This window comes from Budorcas taxicolor, chromosome 17 (assembly GCF_023091745.1).
Source record: "Budorcas taxicolor isolate Tak-1 chromosome 17, Takin1.1, whole genome shotgun sequence".
NCBI lineage: Eukaryota > Metazoa > Chordata > Mammalia > Artiodactyla > Bovidae > Budorcas > Budorcas taxicolor.
In genome coordinates this window covers 43,704,309-43,724,327 of record NC_068926.1, presented here as the reverse complement: position 1 = coordinate 43,724,327, position 20,019 = coordinate 43,704,309, and the positions used below count along the sequence as shown (strand labels likewise).

The 20,019-nt window shown below is 40.0% G+C and overlaps 1 protein-coding gene across 1 annotated transcript in view; it reads left to right on the top strand.

Annotated features, from left to right (window-relative positions):
* GUCY1B1 (guanylate cyclase 1 soluble subunit beta 1) overlaps positions 1-18,195 on the top strand; it is a 51,591-nt gene extending 33,396 nt beyond the window's left edge. The window contains exons 4-13 of the mRNA XM_052654616.1: positions 250-447; positions 4,536-4,766; positions 5,214-5,330; positions 6,055-6,188; positions 9,317-9,514; positions 12,481-12,718; positions 13,740-13,880; positions 15,681-15,835; positions 16,324-16,450; positions 17,861-18,195. Coding sequence (XP_052510576.1) covers positions 250-447; positions 4,536-4,766; positions 5,214-5,330; positions 6,055-6,188; positions 9,317-9,514; positions 12,481-12,718; positions 13,740-13,880; positions 15,681-15,835; positions 16,324-16,450; positions 17,861-17,884 — 1,563 coding nt within the window. The 3' untranslated portion in view covers positions 17,885-18,195. The remainder of the gene's footprint in view (positions 1-249; positions 448-4,535; positions 4,767-5,213; positions 5,331-6,054; positions 6,189-9,316; positions 9,515-12,480; positions 12,719-13,739; positions 13,881-15,680; positions 15,836-16,323; positions 16,451-17,860) is intronic.
* Positions 18,196-20,019: the final 1,824 nt, after the last annotated feature.

Here is a 20,019-nt window from a genome sequence, read left to right as displayed (position 1 = left end):
TGTACCCCATCTTCTTCATTCATTCACACAGATGCTTTTCTTAATTGTATTACCTTAGTTTCAGGCTCTCTGGGTTCTGGCCTTGTCAGGATGCATCCAGGGAAGGGTGTGCCCTGGGAGCATTCATGTGAGCCGTCCATCTGCCCCCAGACTCAGCTCTGAGTCTGTCTGCTCTCTCACCCTGCTCTCCTGAGAGTGACTGCCGCTCAGAAGCAGGATTTACTCATCACCGTTTCCTCTTCCCCGCAGAACCTTGATGCTCTGCACGACCACCTTGCTACCATCTACCCAGGCATGCGGGCACCTTCCTTTCGGTGCACTGATGCGGAGAAAGGCAAAGGACTCATCCTGCACTACTACTCAGAGAGAGAAGGGCTGCAGGATATTGTCATTGGAATCATCAAGACAGTAGCTCAGCAGATACATGGCACTGAAATAGACATGAAGGTAATGGGCAATAAGGGGGGCTCCTCTGAACACAGGTGACATGTGGAGTGTTAGAAAGACTCCCAGTTTGCCCTTGGACATCGCTGTTAGTGGACCTCAGCAGAGGTAAAGATCAGCCATAACAGTGGTGACACAGGCGATCTTCTACACTTGGCCTTGGAATGCATTATACAGGAGAGTTTTCCTTGTGGGAGCAGATTTTTCTTTCCATTTATACATTGCTTAAGGCAATGAGAAATTTAATTTGCGATTCCTGGAAATCACACTTGCTGGGAAGCAGGAGAATCTGTGACTGGCTTAGCTGCGGCCTTCAGAATACAAAAACCCATGGACACATTCTAAAATAATATGAAGTATTATTTCACTGTTCATGGCTTCTTTATGGATTTTTTTTTGGGTCTATCCCTGAAATGTGGTTATAATATCTCATTTTGTGAGCCAGAAGTTTTGCTTTTTTTTTTTTTTTTTAAATTAGACTGTTTTGTAAAAGCCCGGTCTCATACTTGCTTTGTTATTGATGATGCCCACTGTTTTGAGTGATGATTTTAAGGTATTGGTACAATAACTGTGCAGTAAAAGGAACCATTGTTTTTTCTATATTTCTGACCCAGAGAGCTGCTCCCAGGCAGCTGTGTTTTGTGTATCTTCATATTTAAACACAAGAGCCATTTTTTAGTGGCCCTAAATTTGACAAAAGTGGGGAAAGGGGTGCCCTATTACTGTTTAGTTTTTTCACAAATGATAACATTTTATTATAGAAAAAACATCCCCAATATAGGATTTTATAAACACTGGTAGGTGAACAAGTGCAACTTTAAATATAAATACAAAGTAAAAAGGCAAAACCTACGAGCCTTTTGCTTTTTAAAGAAATGTCATGTTCTCCAGCAGAGGTGGTCTCACCAGAGCACAAATGCGACTCCATCTCCTGCAGAGGCTTCAGGTTCACTTTCTGAACTGTGCCGAGTCGAACAGTTTCAAAATGATGGCAAGAAGTGGCATGAATAAATCACTGAGACTGATTCTTTTGCTTGGAAAAGGCTCCCCATCACATTCTGACAGTTTAAAGCCTATGCTCTGATCGTGTTTATTCACAAAAGCCATCCTTCCTAGACTTACTCCACAGTATTTTCATAGACCTGGGTACATTAGTTCAGGATAGTACTGGCTGTTGCACAGCACGCAGTAAATCCAGCTACTTTCTTCTAGTTTCCTTACCTTTTTTTTAAACTGTCATTCTTTCTTTACGGAAAGTCTAATAGTCAGTGTACTTTCTTGCATATACAGTTACATTCTAACATATGTGGGAAGCCCAAACTTTAAGTATAGTATTACACAAATAAAACTTGTAGCATTTAGGTTGATTATATTAGGAAAGTATCCTGCATATTTAATCTAGTAACGTTGCATTACATTTCAATTTTTTTTTCTTTTCTGGAGTTTCTGTTAATTCTGACATGATCCCCAGGTGCATTCTTTGTTTTCTTACTACTGGAAAGTAGGAAACATGGAACATGACGTTATCAAATCCAGAGACATTTAAAAATTAAAAACTTAGGTAAAGGATTGAAATTCATCCATGGTTAGGAATCTCACTGGAAATCAATTAAAATTCAATATGCCTTTCATCTCCAACTTTGGATTCTAACACCAAACTAACACCTCATCTTGAGTGAGGGAGCCTGTGTCAAGGGGGTTGTAAAACACTGGTCTGCTCTTGGTTTGTTAATTACTTAGCCAAGTCAAGCAAGAAACAGGTACATAGAAACTTCTGGAAAGAAACATTAACTGGTGCACACTTGGAAACTACAATTGCCATGGTGATTATAGAGTCTTTGCTTGGGAGGTTGACAGCAGAAGCACTCTATATACAATTCAAGCTTTTACTTAGTCGTGGTAATCACTTATAGACACTATACAATATGGGTTGTTCATTGATTCCAGTACTCCAAAATAAATGTCTAAAATATTTGTAGTTGGTATTTATATTTGGTGTATTTAGTTTTTTCAAGGGCAATGTTTTAATTTCCTGAGGTATTCTTTTTTTAATTAATTAATTTTTTATTGAAGGGTCATTGCTTTACAGAATTTTGCTGTTTTCTGTCAAACCTCAACATGAATCAGCCATAGGTATACATATATCCCCTCCCTTTTGAAACTTCCTCCCATCTCCCTCCGCATCCCACCCCTCTAGGTTGATACAGAGCCCCTGTTTGAGTTTCCTGAGCCATACACCAAATCCCCATTGGCCATCTATTTTACATACGGTACTGTAAGTTTCCATGTTACTCTCTCCATACAGCTCACCCTCTCCTCCCCTCTCCCCATGTCCATAAGTCTATTCTCTATGTCTGTTTCTCCCATTGTTGCCCTATAAATAAATTCTTCAGCACCATTTTTCTAGATTCCATATATATGTGTTAGAATGTGGTATTTATCTTTCTCTTTTTGACTCACTTCACTCGGTATAATAGGTTCTAGGTTCATCCACCATCCTGAAGTATGCTTAAGTCTGTAAGTCTTATAAGTCTGGAGCTACCAGATAATTTAACTACTTAAGAAATAGTAGACCATGTCATAAAGTGATAAATGAAGGAGAGGTTACAAATATAATCAGAAAAGCTGTCTTGCAAATTTAAGCAAAGCAGAAGAGTAGAATTGAGGAATTCGTAAACTTGGCTCGCATATAATTCAGTTCTTCTAGCTGAAATGGACAGAGTAAAACATCAAAATTTTTAGATTGCCTTGTGTTGCTTTGGAGACTTTAGGGAGTGAGTCTTCTTGGGGCAAAATTTTCCCATCGTAAATGAGAATACTGATCTTTAACCAGTGTAGATTGATGTGGAAGTTTTAATAGTAATACCCTGATTTTACCATCAAACAATATGTGGGAATATGTATATAAGAGTCCATATTAATTGCTATTTGTTCCTCAGTGTCAGAGTTTGGTGCAGTGAACTAAGGAAAAAGAGGGGAAAGAGCAGTGCTTTGCCCTTATTTAGCTGCAACTGAAGAAATACTCCCCAACTGCCTCCCATTTTGATCTGGCTGCAACTCGAGATGTTTTTCCCTTTTTAAGAGGACATGTTGGTTGCAGTTTCTTAAACCCAAAAGAAAAAATCTTTTTTATACCTTCGGCATGTATTTGCTTGTGAATAATATTTAGAAATGTAGTTATTTTTTAAATTAGAGAGTTTCGCTCATATCAGGATAACTCCCATAAAATAAACTTCTAGATTTAGAATTAAATCAAAGAATATAACTTGGGGAGGGGGATTTTTATGCATATTGTCAATCTATCCTTCAGAAAGGTTAATCAGAATACCCTTTCATTAGTGATATATGAAATGACTCTTTTTTTTTCTGTATCCTACCTAATATGGCACTACAGTTTTATATGCTTGCTAGTTGATAGATAAAAAAGTCATCACATATATTTTAAGGTATGTATTTCTGTCATTTAGTTTTCCTCTGTTTCCACGCAGCACTTTTTATCATATTAAACAGTACTGCTCTGTCTGATGTGTCCATCATTTACCGTACATGTGTGCCTGGCTTGAGGGGGTGCTGAGTCTGTGGGGACAGGGGGTGCTTTACTCCAGATTCTACCAAAGATGCTGCATGGACCACTAGGGGACTCCTACCAGATTTGCAGTTTTACTGTGAATAATTATTGTCTTCAAATTTCCTAAATCAGTATTCAAAAATAGTTTTCTATATTAGGCATATATAGTATTTGCATTGGGCTTCTCTCATAGCTCAGTTGGTAAAGAATCTGCCTGCAGTGCAGGAGACCTGGGTTCGATTCGTGAATTGGGAAGATCCCCTGGAGAAGGAAATGGCAACCCACTCCAGTATTCTTACCTGGAGAATCCCATGGACAGAGGAATCTGGCAGGCTACAGTCCATGGGGTCGCAAGAGTCGGACACGACTTAGCGACTAAATCACCACCAGTATTTGCATATTTAAACATTTTAAAATTAACCTTCTAAATGTGGTTCTCATTACCAATTTCTTAGGTATTTAAATATTGTAACCAAATGGAAAGGCCAGGACAGTTAACACCATTTCCCTCTTTGGCATCCAGGTTATTCAACAAAGAAATGAAGAATGTGATCATACTCAATTTTTGATTGAAGAAAAAGAGTCAAAAGAAGAGGATTTTTATGAAGATCTTGACAGATTTGAAGAAAACGGTACCCAGGAATCACGCATCAGCCCGTATACGTTCTGCAAAGCGTTTCCCTTTCACATCATATTTGACAGGGATCTTGTGGTCACTCAATGTGGCAACGCCATCTACAGAGTCCTTCCCCAGGTAAAGGACATTACATTCCCTGGGAGCCTGAGATGAAAGGCCACCGAAATGTTCCTGTTATACGTGGCCACTGATTCACTTAACCTTTGTTTATCTGTCAGGGAACATGGAGCACTTGGTATATCACAGAAGTTCTGTAACTGTAAACTCAGGATGTTTGCGCATACTGCAACTTTGCCTAGGACAGCTACTTTTTTTTTTTTCTCTTTTAATCACAAGAGCAGTGGGAGAATTTTACAGAAATAGTGGTCTTGTTTTCATGAGAAAATGACTTTCCAGTAACAATCAGCTTTCACTTAATTTGTTCATCATTGAGCAAATAGCCACTGTTTATCTGCTGTCTGAAAATAATGTTGAAAATCAGTTGACACTTTTAGGCAAAAGAAAGGAATTTAAAATACACCAAAGTACTAATTAAGTGCCCTTTTCTTTTCATCTGCATTTTAGCTCCAGCCTGGGAACTGCAGCCTCCTGTCTGTCTTCTCCCTGGTCCGTCCTCACATTGACATCAGTTTCCATGGAATCCTCTCACACATCAATACAGTCTTCGTGTTGAGAAGCAAGGTAATCAAGATGTTATTTCACTCAATAGGAGGAAGTAAGGTCTGTTACAGTTTCGAAGTGTTCCACAGGGATAATTAGCTACAAAAACATTCTGTGAGATTCAGAAGGTGCAGAGAGAGCAAAACCAGACCCCGAAGGGAATCCTGTTTCAAAAGCAATGGTGCTAAATTGGGGGTTGTCTAAGGAGCAGTGGGATTCTAGTCATGGATCAAAATGAACAGAGTGAATTTTAAAAATGCCTTGCCTGGATGGGCCAGTCACACATGAGTGAACCAGTTATGCTTAGTTGCTCAGTTGTACCCACCTGTTTGTGACCCCAGTGGACAGTAGCCTGCCGGGTTCCTTTGTCCATGGGACTTTTCAGACAAGAATACTGGAGTAGGTTGTGATGTCCTTCTCCAGGGGATCTTCCTAACCCAGGGATCAAACCCAGGTCTCCCACGTTGCAGACTGGTTCTTTACCATCTGCTCCATGGAAAATGAGAAATGAGAGTCACAGTATTGCCATAAGGATGTCAAAGTAGCAAAGCTCCTCTCTTCGTGGGTTCAATTTGCATTTCTGCAGTGATGTCAGGTTGTCTGGTTGTTCCCTGGCAGACTCCGGTGAAAGGCCTCTTCTGTTCTGCCTGGGTCCCTGTTCTCCCTTATGGTTTGGTGGGAATGAGGTCCCTGTGCCCTTCTTGGGAGAGATGCACGTGTTGACTGTGTGTCTTGCCTTTTCCAGGAAGGGTTGTTGGATGTAGAGAAATCAGAGTGTGAGGATGAGCTGACGGGCACTGAAATCAGCTGCTTACGGCTCAAGGGTCAGATGATCTACTTGCCTGAAGCAGACAGCATACTTTTCCTGTGCTCACCAAGGTAATCACTTTTAGATGAATTATAATGGATATAAGCGCCCATCTTTTGCTAAAAGGAAATTCAATAACATTTTATTCAGTTGTTTCTACAAAGTATACTTAGATGTTACAACTCTTCTTAGACATCTCTCTATAACAAGGATAATTTTGTTGAACTTGTATAATAACTCAGAAGAAATCATGTATTCTCTTTTATTTGCCACATCTTAATCAATCTGTTGAGTGTTTATGCCTTAGGTCAGTGGATATGTAATCTGAAGTTAGCTAATTCTGTAGTTTTGTACCTTCCAGAGAGGCATCATGGAGAAAACAAGTCTACAAAGCATTTATTAATAATATGATGGCATAAATACACAGGTGTATTTGGCACCAAGAATTTATTTTTCTAATGATTTCTGGATTTAAACTATTTTATGTTAAAAACATTTGTCTACTTTAACTGAGATACGCTATGAACAATGCAGTATTAAGTTAAAATTTATGTGAATTATGTGACATAGTAAACATCAGAGGGAAGTACAACTGTAGGCTGGCATTTTTATAGTTTGACAAAGCACTTTTCTAAAAGATACGTGGGAATTCAGAGTAAGTAATGTGTCTAAATTTATGTTAGAACAGTAGAAACATAATTATAAAACTTGTTGTTAGGTAATATTTTGTACATTTTTAATTTGTATAGCCAAAATGTATGCATATTATTTAGTAACAGTTGACAAAGCATGTTTTGGAGGGCTATTGATTAAAAATTTAAAGTCCAAATAATCACTTTTCACTTGAAAATATTGTTTCAAAATTTCTGAAAAAATTAGTGGATTTTGTAACAGCCTTCTTTAAAATTATTAAAATTTTAATAATTATTATTATAAATATATTAATATATAATAATAATTATTATTAGAATAAAAAATCTGGTATTAAAGATTATATAAGACTAATGATGGAGTTTTTCCCCTGAGAATATATTATGAAAATAGAGACAAAATTAGGGAATATAAACTCATATTTTTTATCAATAACCTCCATTAATCAAACTGTATCTGCATCTGCTATCAATAAATGTCTTTTCCTTCTGCCTTTTTCCAAGTTGAGCATTGGTAGAAAGATAACTTTTAAATAGAGACAGTTCTTATTCAGGGAGAGAATGGTTTCTTTGGAAGTACAGGCAGAAATTTGGAGTCTACTTGCTAATTATCATATGCAGAAATAGGATACATAGTAATATAATCACCAGTTGTTATATGGGACTTGTGTGTGTGTGTGTGTGTGTGCTCACTCAGTCGTGTCTGACTCTTTCCTACCCTGTGGACTGTAGCCTGCCAGGTTCCTCTGTTCATGGGATTCTTGAGTAGGTTGCCATTTTCTCCTCCAGGGGATCTTCCTGACCCAGGGATTGAACCTGAGCCTCTTGAATCTCCTGCATTGGCAGGTGTAGTCTTTACCACTGAGCCACCTGAGAAGCCTTCTTATATGGGAACTGCTCGTGTGTATAAAAAAATTGGTACTCACATTCCATAAGATACCAACTAAAAGCACTTTAACTTGTGAAATGTATAGTTCCAGGAGGACAGGATAGTTTGGGGCTTCCCTGGTAGCTTAGCTGATAAAGAATCTGCTTCCAATGCAGGAGACCCAGGTTTGATTCCTGGGTCGGAAAGATGCTCTGGAAGAGGGCATGGCAACCCACTCCAGTATTCTTGCCTAGAGAATCCCATGGACAGAGGAGCCTGGCAGGCTACATATAGTCCATGAGGTTGCAAAGAGTTAGACACAACTGAAGAACTAAGCACACAACTCATTAAGATAATAATAAGTTTTTTGAACAATGACATGATTTGATTTTCTCTCTCAATATGAGCATTTTAATGATTCATTTTCAGTTTAAACTTACAGACTTTTTTTTTCTCTACTAATTGGCCAGTCTTGAAACCACTGGTGGATGATCTGGCTTCTTTCCTGAGGGGTGTGTGTCAACAATAGCCTCTTTGATTCTTTTATTTTTCTTTATTGGTGTGCTCATTTTTTGCTTTTTTAATGGACATTCTGAGAATTCATTTCAGGGAGACATTTTGTTAATCCAAAATTCTTTAGTAAATTCACAGCACAATTATGTCAGTTTAGAGAAATTATTATTATGAATGACTGGAAATAGTTATTTGGCATTTAAATAATTAAAGCCAGTAATGTAACCTTAAGATATTTTAACCAAAGACTAAATTTTTAAAAAACAGTCTAATTTTTATTTACCAGATCTTCACTGAATCAATAAATATTACATTTTCTAAAAATGACAAGTCACAAAGACGCATACAATTCAGCAAAAATAAATAGATGAAACAAATAAGCCAAAGAAAATAAGAGTAACAGACGAAAGTGGAGCCAGAAATTAGTGTGTAAAAATACATGTTAGAAGTCAAGAGTACAGAAAATTCATTTTGAAGATGGGTCATAAATCTGGTGTCAACCTCCAGTCATTGTGTCTGAAAGAGAAAACAACTAGTTACAAGAATCGTAGATGCCATAAGATGACAATCAACTGGTTTTGTAGAAGCAGCATTATTATCCTGGATGTAAAAGAGAGGAAAGATAACTTTTTTTCAAGACTGTGTTTTTGATGTGGACCATTTTTAAAGTCTTTGTTGAATTTGTTACAACATTGCTTCTGTTTCATGTTTTGTTTTGTTGGCCTCAAAGCATGTGGGATCTTTGCTTCCCAACAAACGCGCACCCCTGCACTGGAAGGCGAAGTCTTCACCACTGGACCGCCAGGGAATTCCCAAGATAACTTTTTCTTCATTTTTTTATAGTGAGGAAAACCTCTGGCAATATAAACAGCCTTGAGATAAAAACCTGAGTGGGTTTCATAAAGCAGCTTTTCACATTATCTTTCAATTTAGGCTGACGACATAAAAAAATGCAGTTTGGCAAAACTGCACTTCAAGTTCACTTCTCTTTGATAGATGTTTACATATTAAGAAGAATGAAGTCATATTCCTCTTGCTTTTATTGAGTTTTCTTCAGCCTGACCTTTTGAATGGCAGGCAGTGGCAGGATTAGACTCCTTGATGGAAACCAGGGTGGTGTTGCCGTGGGAGCATGGGGTCTGACTGTGTGTCCTTCTCCTTATGACAGTGTCATGAACCTGGATGACCTGACTCGGCGAGGGCTGTATCTGAGTGACATCCCTCTGCACGATGCCACTCGGGACCTCGTGCTCCTAGGAGAGCAGTTCAGAGAGGAGTACAAGCTGACCCAGGAACTGGAAATCCTTACGGACAGGCTGCAGCTCACGTTACGAGCCCTGGAAGATGAAAAGAAAAAGACAGACACGTAAGAATGTAACCTCTGGTTACAGATGACAGGCAGGGCTATCCTGCATGGTGGATTCAGTGGCTCTCCTGTAGTTAAGGCTGACAGACTGTGACTGGGTCCAAGCTCAGGTTACTTGCCTCATGATAGGCCAGTAAATCCAGAGATGGGGTGTTTGGGCAAGGAATAGAGACTTCATTACGAAAGCCAGCAGATGGAGAAGATGGTGAACTCATGTTCCAAAGACCTGTCTTGCCCGAGTTAGAATTCAGGCTCTTTTAACTGAAAGGGGAGGGACTCAAGCCAAGCGTTTCCTGGTTCCCAGCAGCCTCCAGAGGGGGTGTGTTAATTTCTTCTTGCCTGCAGCCACTCACAGGTGGGCCTTGTCAGGACATTTCCTGTGAGCTGAATAAAGATATTTTAGCTTAATGCTTATCACCTGGGAGGCAAAGTGCCCAGAGATTGGACATTACATATAATTTAGGCTTCAAGGCAACATCACTTTAGTGATTAAATAGTAATAGCATACAAGGGTTCTTCTCTGTACAAAGACTCCAAGCTGTGGAACCTGTCGCAGTTACGGAGTCCTAAATAAACTCTTCCGCGTCACTTAAATCTGTCAGGTACACAGAAAGAAATCAGTCATAATAGTAATGGGGATATGTCTTCTAATTTTACAAACGAAGCTGAAAGAATATACGACAAATCATGTCTCTGCAAATCATTAGAATAACTCAAGTGCGTGTTTTAAGTCTGACTGCCCGTTCATCCATTTCTTCATGCAGGAGTGTGTACCGAGAATCCTCTCTGTGCCAGGGCTGCCAGGTGCTGGAGTACACTGAACACTGAGCTTAGATTTGGCCATTATATTTTCAAAGAGTTCTTGAATGCCAAATTATTTTAGGATTTGGCAGATACGAATCTGACAGACTGTAGTGTCATCTATGATGACAACGATTACATCTGTAATTTGATTCACGAACAAAAGTATCAAAATATAAAACTACAAAACTATGAACAGTGCTTTAAATTTTGAAATAGTGGGCAAGTAACATATAAGATCGTATTTCATTTTCAGGTAATTTATTTAAACAAGTACACATTGTGCATACCACTTGGCCTTGCTTGAGGAATAGAGATATATTAGAAGTATATTAATTAAAATTAATTAAATACACGAAATCACTGACTTGCATAAGAGAATTGTACGCAGGGTCTTATGTGTTCATTTTTAGCATTTGGATAATAGGAAGCAATCTTAGAGAATTGACCTGACCTTCCTTCCTGTAGGACTATTTCACTCTACTTGACACCATAGCATTGGTAGCAGAATCACTTCCTGTGATGTCTGATGTCTAATCAGACTTTCTTGCATTGATACATGTGTTGTTGCCCATGGATGGATGCAAGGTAAACATGTCAACTGTTTGTCAACAGCATAGATGGATAGAGAATCCAGGTGAATGTCTATCTTTGTCCTTAGCCTCTTCCTTCACTTCTCCTACTCTGTATAATTGAAGATGAAAATAATAGTTTATTTGAGATCACTTTACTTTCTTTGAAGCCCTAACCCCTTAGTCTTTCCATGTATTTTTCAAATCTCCACAAGTATACGGGATGAGGCAGGTACTCAAAATCCCTCCTACTGCTCAAGAAACAACTCAAAATTGTATATTTTATTAGTATGTGGAACAGCTTCCTTCATGAAAAATAATACAATGTGAGATGGTGTTTAGAACTGAGGCTCAAAGTTGTCTGGATTTGTTAAGTTTGAGTTGCTCAGATCCTGCTCGGCTGTTAAATTGGAAAATCACCCAGGTTTCTCTCTTTGTTGATATTTGATTTTCAAAGTGATTTAATTATAAACATTGACTACTAATTTTCGTTGAAATGAAGTCATGCTACTGTTCACATGTAATATTCAAAATAGCCTTAAAGCATTTTATAAAATGTTCTATGTTTGAGAGTGAGAATGAAAGACTGAAGAAATTCCACTGAAGCCAGAAAAAAAAATGTGACCTCAGCTTCTTAAACCTAGCCCTGAGTGACAGCTGGCTTTGGGGAGAAATAGGCTGGGAGGTGTCATTTGCTCCTCTGGTTGTCTAGTCCAGGAGACTCTCAGGTCTCAGCTCTCGCCTCCTGTGTGCTTGCTCCCCTCCTCCCCACGCCAGTGTCTTTTTGTGCCATTGGCCTGGTCTCAGGGTCGTCAATGAGAATGAGATCTTTTCTTTTCTAGACCAGTTTCTTACTTGCTTTATCAGTTTCTTCCACAGAGAAGTGAGGCAGGAAGGAAAACCTGTTTTCTTTTCTTTCTTCCTTCTGTCCTTCCTTCCTTTTATTGAAGTCTAGTTGATTTACAGTGTTGTGTTAGTTTCGGGTGTACAGCACAGTGATTCATTTATACATGTATATTCTTTTTCAGATTCTTTTTCTTTATAGATTATTAGAAAATGCTGAGTATAGTTCCCTGTGCTGTACAGTAGGTCCTTGTTGGGGACATCTGTTTCATGTCAGGTGACAAATGTTGAGGCAGACAGCTTGCCCCTGAGAGGTGACTGTGTCCCTGGGAGCCCATGGTGTTGCAAGAGTCAGACACAGCTTAGCGACTACACCACCACCACCACACCACAGAGCTAAGTGCTGGAATGACTTCTTTCATCCCATGAATATCGCAGTTGGGGAGTGGAAACACAAGGCACAGAGAACAACTTCAGCTTCCTGGTGTCTGTCCTTTGTTTTGTCTGTTTGTTTTGTGTGGCTTATTTTGATATACTTTGAATTGGTTTGGACTGGGAGAGGTTTGGATTGGTTTAAAACAAACCAATTATTTATATTTTCTAGCCTTGACTTATGAATGTGGCTAATGATGGCTCCTAGCAGAGCCTTCACTGTGCACACGGCACCAGAGGCTCTAAAGTGGGCAGTAGAAGCACTGAAGCAGCTCTCAGCAGCTCTCATGCTGGCTCTGTCCTGCTCCCTCTGGACAGGTTGCTGTATTCCGTGCTCCCTCCATCTGTGGCCAACGAGCTGAGGCACAAGCGTCCGGTGCCCGCGAAGAGATATGACAACGTGACTATCCTTTTCAGCGGCATTGTGGGCTTTAATGCCTTCTGCAGCAAGCACGCGTCTGGGGAAGGGGCCATGAAGATTGTCAACCTCCTCAACGACCTCTACACTAGATTTGACACTCTGACGGACTCCCGGAAAAATCCATTTGTTTATAAGGCAAGTCCATGCCCTGTCTGAATGCAGTGCCATTCATTACTCTGAATTTTCAGACCCTGTCTTCCAATGGCACGGCAGTCACAGTCCCTGACTGTAGCCCTGCAGCCTGGGTACAGTCAGCTCTCATGCATTCATTGTTTACCATTTTCTTAAATAATTACCTCTTGTTCTAAAATAGTCTCTTCCCTGTTCCTCAAATGAATGGAGCAGATGCTTCCCTAGTTAAAATATTTAGCAACTTATTTGCACTTACGTGAATAAATCTGTACACGTGGTTTATCACACATAATATAAATGTAGCATTTGTTTCAGTGCTCTGCCAGAGATATTTTTACTGAAAGGTATAAATGATTTGCACAGTAGAGAAGTCAGGGAGCATAGGAGGGGTGCCAGGGACTCAGACCTGCTTTTAGATAACATCAACTGGAAATAAACATTCATAAGGCATTTCTGCCCATGGTTTCGGTTAGAAAAGAATTAAAACATTGAAAAAATGAAGTCAGTGGAATATTGCTTAGTAAAGGCAAGAATGTGATCTAAAACCGTCCCCAGGCATCTAGAGTCATAGCAGTGCCCCAGGGACTATTTATTTTTATGGCCATTCCTGAGGAACAATGTAACACGGTGTGAGCACATCATAAAAATAAATGGTTAATGACCAGGATGAACCACTGAACTTAGGGAAGTGGCGCTTGGGCCCATCAAACCATCACTGTTTTAAGGGGAAATAGGGTCATAAATTATTCTGCTGGGTCATAAGGATGTCTAAGGTGAGAAACTAGGACTTACTAAAAGAAAAATAATACTGTGTTCTGTCCCTGCCTGTAATCAGACTTCAAGTGCCAGGTGTGTACATTTTAAATACTGACCAGTTTTCTTCTTGGCATCGAATATATTAGAATTTTAAGAGATTCAGGGGAGGAAAGTTGAAAGTTATTGATGGCAATTGGAAAAGCATGTTTTGTGTAAGGGTGGCACATGAGTCAGTCCTGCTTGTACTAACCAGTCTGTGCCCTACCAGGTGGAGACTGTTGGGGACAAGTACATGACGGTGAGCGGGCTGCCCGAGCCGTGCATCCACCACGCACGGTCCATCTGCCACCTGGCCTTGGATATGATGGAGATTGCTGGCCAGGTCCAAGTAGACGGTGAATCTGTTCAGGTTAGTAGGTAAAACACATATTTTAATGGTAGTAGTAGGCCTTTTGTTGGAGAAGGAAATGGCAACCCACTCCAGTATTCTTGCCTGGAGAATCCCAGGGACAGAGAAGCCTAGTGGGCTGCTGTCTATGGGGTCGCACAGAGTTGGACACGACTGAAGTGACTTAGCAGCTAGCAGACCTTTTGTACAACTGATTTATATTCTTGACCAGCTAATCATTAATTATGCATAAGGAATTGCATCTTGACAACAAAGATTAAATATTTTTAATGTTTTAATTGAAGTATATTTTACAATGCTGTTAGTTTCTACTGTACAGCAGTATGATTCAGTTATATACATATGTATGTACATTTTTTTCATATTCTTTTCCATTATGGTTTAATGCAGGATATTGAGTAGAGTTCTCTGTGCTATACAGTAGGTCCTTGTTGTTTATCTATTTTATCTATAGTAGGGTATATCGCTAATCCCAAACTCCTATTTTATCCCTCCTCCACTCCCTTTCCTCTTTGGTAACCACGGGTCTGTTCTCTATGTCTATGCGTCTGTTTCTGTTTCATGGGTAAGTTCATTTGTGTCAAATTTTAGATTCCACATATAAACGGTATCATATGATATTTGTCTTTGTCTGACTTATTTCACCGGAGAAGGCAATGGCACCCAACTCCAGTACTCTTGCCTGGAAAATCCCATGGATGGGGGAGCCTGGTAGGCTGCATTCCATGGGGTCACTAAGAGTTGGGCACGACTGAGCGACTTCACTTTCACTTTTCACTTTCATGCATTGGAGAAGGAAATGGCAACCCACTCCAGTGTTCTTGCCTGGAGAATCCCAGCGATGGCGGAGCCTGGTGGGCTGCCGTCTATGGGGTCGCACAGAGTCGGACACGACTGAAGTGACTTAGCAGCAGCAGCAGACTTACTTCACTTACTATGCTTGGTCCCTCCATGTTGCTGCAAATGGCATTATTTCATTCTTATGGCTGAATAATATTGTATTGTATATATGTACTACGTCTTCCCTATCCATTCATCTCTCAATGGATGCTTAAGTTGCTTCTGTGTCCTGGTTATTGTAAACAGTGCTGCTGTGAACATTGGGGTGCATGTGTATTTTTGAATTAAAGTTTTCTTTGGATGTGTGCCCTGCAGTGGGATTGCTGGATCATATGGCAGTTCTATTTTTAGTTTTTTAAGGAACCTCCATACTGTTCTCCATAGGGGCTGCACCAACTTATATTCCCAGCAACAGTGTATGAGGGTTCCATTTTCTCCATACCCTCTCCAGCATTGTTATTTGTAGACTTTTTAATGATGGCTGTTCTGACCAGTGTGAAGTGATACTTCATTGTAGTTTTGATTTGCATTTCTCTAATAATTAGTGATGTTGAGCATTGTTTCATGTGCCTTTTGGCATCTGTATGAACAAAGACTAATATTTTATTGAACCTGCTATATTCTTCCATAGAAATGGGAAATCTGTCCATCTATTTGAAATTACCTTCTTTATTCCATGTGCTGGAAGTCATGAGGATGAGATTAAAACCCCCTGTCCCTTCTGGTTTATTTTTTAAAATCTCTTTCCTAAATCTAAAGTAAGGGTCCAGATTCATACTTTTGAAAGCTTCAAAGAATGTTTCTCTTGAAAGCCAGATTGTGTGAGGGATTTTGTCTGTAATATGTTTGGAGTTCTGGAGAGTTCTTATGATTTTTATATGATGACTCTGAATTCTTTAGTCTAGCATGAGCAATAACCCCTATTATTGAATGTATTGAACCAGAGCTTTGATTCTGCAGATAACGATCGGGATCCACACGGGGGAGGTAGTTACCGGAGTCATAGGACAAAGGATGCCTCGCTACTGTCTTTTTGGAAACACCGTCAACCTCACAAGCCGGACAGAAACCACTGGAGAAAAAGGGAAAATAAATGTGTCTGAATATACATACAGGTCAGAGAACACATCTAGGATCTACTGACTAAAAACATGTCTCTTTGCAGCTGCTCTAATTCCTTGGGTGATTTTATTACCTTTTAGAGTTATCAACTCTGCTTTTAGGATTACTATTATTTTTCAATTAAAAAAATGGTGCATTTTTCTTTTTTTGGTCACACCATGGTATGTGGGATCTTAGTTCCCCAACCAGGGATCAAACCTGGGGTCCCAGCATTGGGAGTGTGGAATCTTAACCACTGGACCACCAGGGAAGTCTTTGGATTATTTATTTTTTATTTGAGAAGATTGTATCATTATTTCGGTTTTAAATGATTCTGCATACTCTTAGGAATTTCTGCTGTGGTATTGTTACTAAAGCCTTGAGGTACATTTAAATAATTTACTGTGTGTCATTCCTGTCTCCGTTTATAACTTTGATGTATGTTACTTTCTCTGTGTGACCATACACCAAGCTTCTCTGCCTGTTCCCTGCCCCCTTTTAGATGTCTCATGACACCAGAAAATTCAGATCCGCAATTCCATTTGGAGCACAGAGGCCCTGTGTCCATGAAGGGCAAAAAGGAGCCAATGCAAGTTTGGTTTCTATCCAGAAAAAATACAGGAACAGAGGTATGACTCATCAGAGTATAATTCCTTTTTTAAGACAGGCTATGAATATGGGGAGCTAAATCATAATCTCTGAAAATATGTTTCATTTGCAAAGAATTCTTGCTTACATGAACATGTAAGTACAGCAGTGGAAACGCTGACCCATTAGTGAGCTGGTTAGAACAATGCAGCTTCTAGGGGAGACCTGATGGCTGACAGTTTTGTCCTCTAATGAAATTAAAACCAAAAGCACTGGAGAGAGAAGCCCTGGTTTTGGTTCTTCTGCCATAATCTGGCTGGAACCCCACAAGTGAGTGGGCGGTGAGGGGCATCCCTGGCCCCCTCCCCAGTGCCTTGGGTTGTCACGTGGTCACTGCCAGGGCTGAGACACGACCATCTTCAAGGGTGGTTTCCTAACCACAAAGCTCCAGATCCTTCTAAGGCCATGCCATCGCCTTGTGGAGTGTTTGGGGATCTTTGGACATACTAATCCCTGGTGAGTCTTTCCTGGAGTTCAGTTCAGTTCAGTCGCTCAGTTGTGACCAACTCTTTGTGACCCCATGAATCGCAGCACGCCAGGCCTCCCTGTCCATCACCAACTCCCGGAGTTTAGCCAAACTCATGTCCATCGAGTCGATGATGCCATCCAACCGTCTCATCCTCTGTCGTCCCCTTCTCCTCCTGCTCCCAATCCCTCCTAGCATCAGAGTGTTTTCCAGTGAGTCAACTCTGCACGAGGTGGCCAAAGTATTGGAGTTTCAGCTTCAGCATCAGTCCTTCCAATGAACACCAGGACTGACCTCGAGAGAAGAGGGATTTATGCATGTCCAGAATCTAAATACTTCCTCAGGGAAGATGTAGGTTCATGCTCATGCTATGGCTGCACTCAAGCCAGAACCCATGTGCTGGGGGGTAGCACTGGGGTGTGCTCGGGGGTCCTGTGGTCCACTGTGGCTCACGACACCAAGGTCCTGCCAGCCTTGCCCCTCTTTCAGTGGCCTGCGTCAGAAACAAGCCCGATGCTCTATTCCCTGTTGATGTACTGATTCTGTAGAGGGGGAGAGACTCTTCGACTGTATAAATTTTCCTGGATGCGCACATTCCCTAAAAATGCTTTCAGAATAGAAGTCGTAAAAGGAATGAAATGCCAAGTTGTAAAATATTTATCTTTATCTTCTTTTCACTTTAAATAATTTACTTCTGGCACTAGCATGCTTCCTGATGTTCTTCTGATAAATTAGTTTGCCTGAAGCATTGTTCCTTTTGTTTGGGTGGCTCTGTTTCAGCCAACCTGATGGTGGGAATGGCTTAAAAAAGTGGTGGATATGAATGCAGAGCAAATTTTATTAAAAAAAAAAGAAAATATTTTGAATTATCTACAAGCTTTCTTATCACTGAAAACTAATCCCCTATTTACTTCACTTTTTAAAGGAAGCAGAGCAGGATGAAAACTGAATCCTGGACTGTGGGGTTAAGATTGCAGGTTGAGGTCCAGTCTCCCCCTAACAGATGCCGTGCCTGGGACCAGTGATTCCCTCCGTCCTTTTCCTGTTTCCCCAAGCCTTTCTCCTGTGTATCTCTTTCCTTATTCATTATTCAACTTTAGCTCTGCTTTTGATTATTTTTGAGGTTTAGTATGTTATCTGAAGTTTGGCTTTGTGTGGCTGATGTGAGCTTCACATGTCTTCAGATCGACTATGCATCACCTGGCATGGTGGTTTTCAAGTAGTGGGCACCCAATAAATATTTGGTGAATTTAATTAAATGAAACTGAACGGTATTCAGCCATGTGTGTGTGTGTATATATATATATATATATATATATATATATATATCATGGTTTTCCATATTTGTTCAGTGTCTCTGTGCATATTTTAATGACTATAACATATAAAAAGGTTTTATCGTGTTGGTGCATATCATTATAGAAATCGTTTTCTAAAGGAGTGAATTCAGAATTTTAGGGGAAAAATGCAATATAGTTTCAGACTCCCCAGATAAGAATATATCATGCTAAGAAAACAGTGTCTGTTTAGAATTATGTTAATTTCCCTTCAGAAATAGAGAATATACTTCTTTGCTATTAAACTATCAGGTTATTCATTCAGATCATGTGGCAATTACAGTTCCTCTAAAATGCTATCCTTTGCATTGTATCCTTTGCGTTATAAATCTCATTAACCCCATGCAGCTGTTGGTGAAGGCAGCACTGTTTGACAATGAGCTATTGCATTAGTTTGGAGGAAACGTTATGGACTGTAACTGCATCCAAGGATGAAGCTGGAATCACAGCTGGGGTGTTTCGGTTGGTCAGAGCCCATCTTGGCCCTTTCTTCCGAGAAATGAGCTCCTTTGTCTTAGCTCACAAGAACTTGATTCTATCCAGGGTGCCATCTTGAGAAAAGTTACTTTAATTTCAACATAGAATGCATTCCTGTTGGAATCATCACCTGTTGTTCTTCATTATCTCTGATAATTTATTAATATCTATCTTTATAAAATACAGGACCACTACTTTTGTGTAAAAATGTTTGTCTTTAAATTTAGCATTTCCTATCAGCACGTTGATAACTTGTATAAATGTTCAATGTTCATGTGTAAGAGAACCTGTAATAAATTATTTTTTCCACTTGTCTAGATGGTTTTTGATTCAATAAAAATGACGTGAATGCTCTTATCGGTCTTTTGACTAGTGCCATTTTTGGAAAATGTCTTATCATTTTGCCTCTGATAGACTTTCATTTTGATTCCCTGCTGTTATGGTAAAGCTGGGTGGCTCCTATTCCTCAGGACTATTCCCATATGATATCTTTTTTTTAGGATCAACACGGTGACAGCAGCAAGACCAGCACTGGGTGGTGGGGGAGTGGATACACAGATACATGGGAAGTGACATCAGCTCTTGAAGAGCTCCCCGCATTTTGGTAGTGAAAGACATGTATCTAAGTAACTATTTGATATTCATCGTGATTTTATTGTTCAGTTGCTCAGTCATGTCCAACTCTTTTTGACCCCATGGACTGTGGCACACCAGGCTTCCCTGTCCTTCACCATCTTGCTCAAACTCATATCCATTGAGTCTATGATTCATATTGATAAAACATATTCAAGACACAGAAAGAATACTTTGAGAATGAGAACCAAGAGGGATCAGAGGGAGGAGGAGGGAACCAGCTGGATTTTGTGATGGTTTTGTCTAAAGCTGAATGAATTCATCCCTTCTCTGTGGTTTCCTTCTGTTCAGCCCTCTTGCGTACCACCAAAAAGACTCCCCCCAAGACCCAAAATGTTATGTAAAGACAGGAGTTCCTCACTTTGAACTGAGGATATATGTCTGTGTTTTTTGTGGGGGAGCTTACCAGGTGGCTCAGTGGTAAAGAATTCGCCTGCCAATGCAGGAGATGCAGGAGACTTGGGTTCCATCTCTGGATCAGGAAGATCCCCTGGAGGAGAAAATGGCAACCCACTGCAGTATTCTTGCCTGGAGAATTCCATGGACAGGAGCCTGGTGGGTTAATGTTCATTAGGTCACAAAGAGTTGGACACGACTGAGTGACTCAGGCAGTCAGTCAGTTCAGTTGCTGAGTCGT